The 6894-nt window shown below is 32.0% G+C and overlaps 3 protein-coding genes across 3 annotated transcripts; all 3 read left to right on the top strand. All coding sequences in view use genetic code 12, as the record gives it.

Moving 5' to 3' along the window:
- Nucleotides 1-258: 258 nt before the first annotated feature.
- BRE1 (E3 ubiquitin-protein ligase) lies at nt 259-2325 on the top strand (the record flags this gene model as incomplete). Its single annotated transcript, XM_049406791.1, has 1 exon — nt 259-2325. One exon carries the CDS (start codon nt 259-261, stop codon nt 2323-2325), a length of 2067 nt encoding a protein of 688 aa, XP_049263758.1.
- A 989-nt stretch (nt 2326-3314) lies between these two features.
- BDF1 (chromatin-binding protein) lies at nt 3315-5462 on the top strand (the record flags this gene model as incomplete). The annotated part of the gene is made up of 1 exon (XM_049406789.1): nt 3315-5462. The coding sequence occupies one exon, from the start codon at nt 3315-3317 to the stop codon at nt 5460-5462; it is 2148 nt and encodes a 715-aa protein (XP_049263757.1).
- Nucleotides 5463-5784: 322 nt separating this feature from the next.
- On the top strand, nt 5785-6846 carry DUS4 (tRNA dihydrouridine synthase; the record flags this gene model as incomplete). Its single annotated transcript, XM_049406788.1, has 1 exon — nt 5785-6846. One exon carries the CDS (start codon nt 5785-5787, stop codon nt 6844-6846), a length of 1062 nt encoding a protein of 353 aa, XP_049263756.1.
- Between the last annotated feature and the right edge of the window lie 48 nt (nt 6847-6894).

Below are 6894 nucleotides of genomic sequence, written 5' to 3'. Positions count from 1 at the left end.
GAAGGAGATACTTACAATAATATTGTATAAAGTAAAAACATCTTAATAAAGTATCTTGTAATTTTCTTTGTTGTTTTTCTTTTCCATATTCATCTGTTTTTTTTTAACAACCACCCTGTATTATTATTATATTTAATCCATTTGTTTTAGCTGCTTTGATTAGTTTGTTAAGTTAATATTAAGCTGGTGTTATTATAAATTATTGTACTCCATTTTTAAACATTCCCAAATATCATAACTATCCCGATATTTTTTAAGATGTCCAGCGACACTGATAGAAAAAGACCATTGGAATCCAATAGTGGTTCGTCTACTCCTATACTCAAACGAAAGAAGAAACCATTACAAGAATTGAGTGAATCAGGTCCATTAACTCAAGAAGATGTGGTATATTTCCAAAAAGAAGCAATATGGAGACAAATGATTTTATATAAACAACAAGTAAATCAATTACGTCGAGATTTAAAATCATTACAATTTGAATCCAATAAATCAAATAAAGTAGTTAGTGTCCTATCTGGTTGGTATGATCAAATTATTTCATTATTTAATGAAGTTGAAGCTGAAGCTGGAAATGATGTTGGATTATTAATTGCGTTTTCGGAAGATGATGTGGATAACGATTTAAAAACAAAACGAGAAAAGTTATCGAAAATATTAAATCATAAATTATCAATAGCTGATAGTGAAGGTAAAATATCTCAATTATCTCAAGAATTAGCTAAAACTACCAGTACCAATCAACAACTATCTCTAGAAAACAAAAAATTAAATGATAAATTAGATCAATTAAAGGAGAAAGTATTGAAATTAACTAATGAAATAACAAGATCTCAATCAAAGACATTAAAAAGGGTTTATGATATAGCCAGAGCTGAAGAATCTGTTTCTCGTGATACAACTCCAGAAGTAAAAGAAGAAACACCCAATGGAAAACAAGAAGATCAAAAAGAAGCAGAAATTGTCAATCAAGAAGAAACTGATAAATTAATGAATGAATTGGAAGAATTGAAGTCGGCTAATCAAATCTTAACTGAACAAGTGGCCCAATTAACTCAATCAAATCAAGAAATAACAGCAAAATCCCTTGAATTGGAACATAAATTACATAATTTAACTGAATCTGATCTAGATAGTAATATTCATTATAAGAAGATTGTAAAGAATAATCAAGCATTACAAGAACAAATTGGGAAATTATCCAAATTGAATAGTGTAAATATTGCCAAATTAAATGAATTAGAAAAGAATCAAGTGAATATTAAATCAATTGTTGAACAAGAGATTGTGGATGAAAATGAAAATCTTCGTAATCAATTACATAAAAGTGAACAAGATTTAGTTCGAATTAGAACTATTAGAGATGAATTATTATCCAAAAATACAATCTTGACAAGTCAATTGGAAGATCAAAAAACGAATGATGAATTAATGTCTTTGAATAAAGCATTATCTTCAAGAATAGAACTGTTGATTAATGATAAACAACAGGAAATAGCTGGAAGTCCAGAAGATAAATCTCATGAATTGACGAAAGAAGAATTGATCTCGAAAGTCCATCAACTTAATAACGAAATTAAAGAAATTGAATATGCATTTAAATCAACTCGAGAAATCACATTAAAGAAATTGGAAAATTCAATTGATCAAGAAAATTTAGTCAAAAAGTTAACTATTGAAAAGAATAAAGCTGATCAAAAATATTTTGCATCTATGAGATTAAAAGATTCAATTCAACAAGAAAATAAATTATTAAAAGTTCAAATCAATAAATCACAAGAATTGATTAAGAATCTTAATGAATTGGAAAAACAATATTTATCTAAGATTGAAATATTGACTAAATCTTTAACTGATTATAAAATGATTAAGGAGAATTCAATTCAAGAAAATCAGAAATTACAAGATTCAATTCGATCACTAACAACTTCAAAAGAATCATTGGAACAAGAAGTATTAAGAAATAAACAATCATTAGATTCCAAATCAAAAGAATTATCAGAATCACAATCAACAATCAATAAACAATCACTAGAGATCAATAAATTGGAAAAATCATTAAAATTAACCGATAATTTATTACAAAAATATAAAACAAACAATACAAACAGTATTCTTCAAGAAGATGAACAACAATTAGAAGCATTAAGATCAATTGCTAAATGTTCAGTATGTTCTAAGAATTGGAAAGATACTGCCATAACTGTTTGTGGACATGTTTTCTGTAATAATTGTACACAAGAAAGATTGGCTGCAAGACTAAGAAGATGTCCTTCTTGTAATAAAGGGTTCAGTGCGAATGATTTATTATCAATTCACTTGTGATTAGAGGACAACAACAACATCTATATATATATTATCATATAAACCTTGTATACTTTTGTAATTGTAATTGTAATTAAAAATGACATTTTGATATTGCTGGTTAAATAATTCACAAGAAATATTTTACATTTTACGCGTAATTAATTTTTTTTTTAATAATCGTGTGAAAGTTTTACAGAATCCAAGATATTACCCGGACGGTGGCAAAAAAGTAAAAATACTTTTTTTTTCTGTCTGAAAAGAATTTTTACAAAGTCATCCAATTTTCTTTTTTGCTTCCTTTGTTCTTTGAATAGTTCTTTACAAAGGTTTATTGCTATGCTTTTATTCGTTTGATTGACTGTGATGGTTGGTTCATTATGATTTAATGTCATAAGAGATGCTCACAATTGTAATCTAAGAAAAAAAAGCAAAGAAATCTAATGAATTTATAAAGAGAGATCTATTTTATCATTTTCCAAAAAAAGGGGGTGAATTCTTAAAATTGGCTGGCTAAATTTTATTTTTAATATTTTTTTTTTTTTTGTAATTTTGTCTGTCTGAATTTCGTTTTTGTGTCTGGCTCATCACCATCTTGTAAAATTATATAAAATGGTAAATTCCTCCCAAATTCAAAATTCTGCAAAATAGAAAATTTTTTTTGTCTCTTACGTGTTCTTTTCAATTTAATTGGTTGAAAATTGGGGATTTTTACAGTTTATCCTTTTTTTTACATATTAAGATAAGAATTGATACTTTTTACAGGTTAATATTTTTGTTGTTATAAATAAAAAGAAATTTGCACTTTTTTCCCAAATTTTTTTTTTTTTAAAGAATTGAAGAAAAATTCCAAATTTTTTGTTTTTTTTTTCGGAATTTTTACAGAAATTGGGTTACCCGGAATTCTGGCTGCAAAATTTAATCAAACACTCATTTAACTATATACAGGATACTTGTTTACCACCACCCACCACCCACTTAAATAGATAGAGAATCCTATCATTGTTATTATGTCACAGGTTGAAGCAACTCACACACCTGTACAAACACCTTCATCAGAAAGTTTCAGTAAGATGGATGAATCATTAATCAAACAATCACAACAAGAGGAAGAACAATCAAAACAAGTGGAAGAACACTTACAACCACTTTCTCCACCTAATCCATCTCCAACTCCAGAAAAGAGGAAATTGGAAGAAGATGAAGATCAAGAGGATGATCCTGAGTCAAAACGATTGAAAACGGATACTGTGGCGACTACGGAAGAGGAACAAAAACAGGAAGAGGAAGTAGAACCGACAAACGAAGAAGGTGCTACGGGAGCTACTGAATCTGCTCCAGTCGAAACAGAAGAACAGAATCCAGAGGAATCTGCTCCTGTCGAAACAACAGAAGAGCAGAAACAAGAGGAATCTGAGGCACCAACTGAGCCAATAAAACAGGATGACTCAGCAGAACAACAGACAGAAACACCAATACAGGAAACAGCTGAACCTGAACCAGCACCAAAACCAGTCTTCACTGAACCAGCACCCAAACCTGCTCCAGAACCAGATATGAACAATTTACCAGCCAACCCACTCCCACCTCATCAAGCCAAATTTGCCCTTAATATCATAAAAGCTATAAAACGACTTCGAGATGCAGTTCCATTCTTACATCCAGTTGATATTGTTAAATTGAATATCCCATTTTATTATAATTATATCCCTAGACCAATGGATTTATCTACGATTGAACGTAAGATTACTTGTAATGCTTATGAAGAACCTTCACAAATTGTCGAAGATTTTAATTTAATGGTTGATAATTGTAAGAAATTCAATGGGGAAGCAGCTGGGATTTCTAAAATGGCAATGAATATTCAAGCTCATTTTGAAAAACATATGTTGAATTTCCCTCCAAAGGTATTATCAACACCAGTAGCCGCCAGTACTCCACCAGTGGCAAAATCTGCATCACCAACTTCCACCAAAAGAAAAAGAAGTGTGGACGCTACAGCAACCCCAACAACCAGCACCCAACATAGAGACTCGATAGCTGCGCAAAGACCAAAAAGAACCATTCACCCACCAAAATCAAAAGAATTACCATATGATGTCCGTCCAAGAAAGAAGAAATTCGCTGCCGAATTACGATTCTGTAATCAAACAATTAAAGATTTAGTGTCCAAAAAACACTATAATTACAACTTCCCATTCTTGACTCCTGTCGACCCGGTGGCATTAAATATCCCTAATTATAATGAGATTGTCAAGAATCCAATGGATTTGGGTACTATTCAAACCAAACTCGCCAATAATCAATATGAAAATGCCGATCAATTCGAACATGATGTAAGATTAGTATTTACCAATTGTTATCTTTTCAATCCTGAAGGTACTGATGTTAACATGATGGGACATAGATTAGAATCGGTGTTTGAAAAGAAATGGGCTAATAAACCAGTACCAGAACCTACTCCACCAAATTCAGATGTGAGTGATGGTGAAGTATCCAGTGATGAAGATGATGATGACGTAGAGATTAATGAAGCAATGTTGTCCGATGTACCAGCAATACAATTTTTAGAAAATCAATTGATTAGAATGAAGAAGGAATTGGATGAATTGAAGAAGGAACATTTGAAAAAATTAAAAGAACAACAAGCAGCAAAACGTAAGAAGAAGAAGGCCAAGAAGGCAAGATCAAGATCTCATAGGTCTTCTAAAGATCATTCAGCAACTCACCAACAACCACCAAAAATAACCCCACCTGCACCTGTTGTCACCTATGAAATGAAGAAACAAGTTTCTGAAACTGTGCCTAACCTTTCTGATAAGAAATTGCAAGCATTAATCAAAATCATTAAAGATGATGTTGAGATCAATAATGAAGATGAAGTTGAATTAGATATGGATCAATTAGCCGATTCTACAGTATTGAAATTATATGATTTCTTATTCGGCAAGAAATTAAAAGCAGGTGCTAAGAAAAAGCTTACCCCTACAGCGGGTTCAAATATTGATGAATTGGCTCATTTAAGAAGTCAATTGGCACTTTTCGATGGTGAGGGTGGAAGTAATGGAGGAAATGGATTTATGGGTATAACTAAAAACCAAGAATCTTCAGATGAAGATGATGATGATGCTTCAAGTGAAAGTTCTGAGGAAGAGTAGATAATAAAATGTTTGTCTTTTTTGAAATGTATATAGTTTTACTAGGAAATGGATTTGGAGTAATAATAGTATTAGTTAAGTATCTTTCTTTTGTTTTCTGGTGTTTTATGCTGTTCTTTATTATCAAAAATGTATTATAATATATGTATACCTAATTTGTAATAGTTCACTTTCTAGTAGATAATTGAACCGTCTCTGAGAAGGTTTGGAAAAGCTGGTGATAATGAGTATCGCACGACCCTCCTCCAGTATTAGTGAAAATTTTCTTTTTAATCTATAATCCATCTCTATAGTCATCTCAAGTCAAACGTCCCCAAAACAAATGCCAACTCAAGATCACATATCAGACACGATGGAAAGAGTACGAGATCCGGAATACAACCCCCTTTATCTCATCAAATCCGCCAAAGCCAATAATCGGCCAGCGTACATTGCCGGTCCCATGGTCCGATATTCAAAACTTCCCTTTCGTGAACTAGTCCGGTTTTATAAGGCCGATATAATATATACACCCATGATCCTTGCCCGTGAGTTCGTCAGAAATGATATAGCAAGATATTCTGACTTTACGACAAATAGTGCCGATAAGAGTGTTATTGTCCAAGTTGGAGTTAATAATGTAGATGATTTATTGAAGTTTACGGAAATGATTAAAGGACATGTGGATGGGATAGGTATAAATTGTGGATGTCCCATCAAAGAACAAGTGCGTGAAGGTATTGGAGCTGCATTGATGTCCGAGCCGAATTTGGTTGCCGATATGGTAAAGGCTGTCAAGGATAAATATGGGAATGAAATATGCATAGATACAAAGATTCGTATTCATCCAAATATAAATGAAACTAAAGAGTTTGTGGACAAAGTGATCCGGGCAGGTGTTGATTTCATAACTGTCCATGGAAGGACAAAGACTACTAGATCCTCTATTCCGGTCAATTTGGATGCTATAAAGACAATTAGAGAGCATGTAGATGGAAGAGTACCAGTGATTGCAAATGGAGATGGGTTTTCACTTGAAGATTGTCATAGAATTGCAGAATATACTGGCGTGGATGGTGTCATGTCAGCTAGAGGAGTTCTTCGTAATCCTGCGTTATTTGCTGGGTTCAGCAAGACTCCATGGAGTGCCATTGAAATGTTTATGCATTTGACTACTAGTTATGGTTTGCCATTTAGAGTTGCGCAACATCATTTTTCAGAAATGTTGGATGAAATAATACCTCGAGAGTATGTGAAAGAAATGAATGAAACTACTTGTATGATAGATTTGATAGATTGGTTTGATAGATGTTTTGTTTTAAAACGAAAGGGAGAAGTTGGATTTGCAACTGCAACGGAACCAACTTGGCATTTGGATAAAAAATTGGAAAAGTTAACTTTATAGATATAGATTAATATACACTAATAATGATACAGTTTATTTTGCTTTTGA

This window comes from Hemisphaericaspora subhashii (assembly GCF_019202705.1).
Source record: "Hemisphaericaspora subhashii strain CBS 10753 chromosome Unknown scaffold49, whole genome shotgun sequence".
In the NCBI taxonomy this organism is placed as follows: domain Eukaryota; kingdom Fungi; phylum Ascomycota; class Pichiomycetes; order Serinales; family Debaryomycetaceae; genus Hemisphaericaspora; species Hemisphaericaspora subhashii.
Note: the sequence above shows the minus strand (reverse complement) of the source record. Positions and strands in the feature narration are given on the sequence as shown.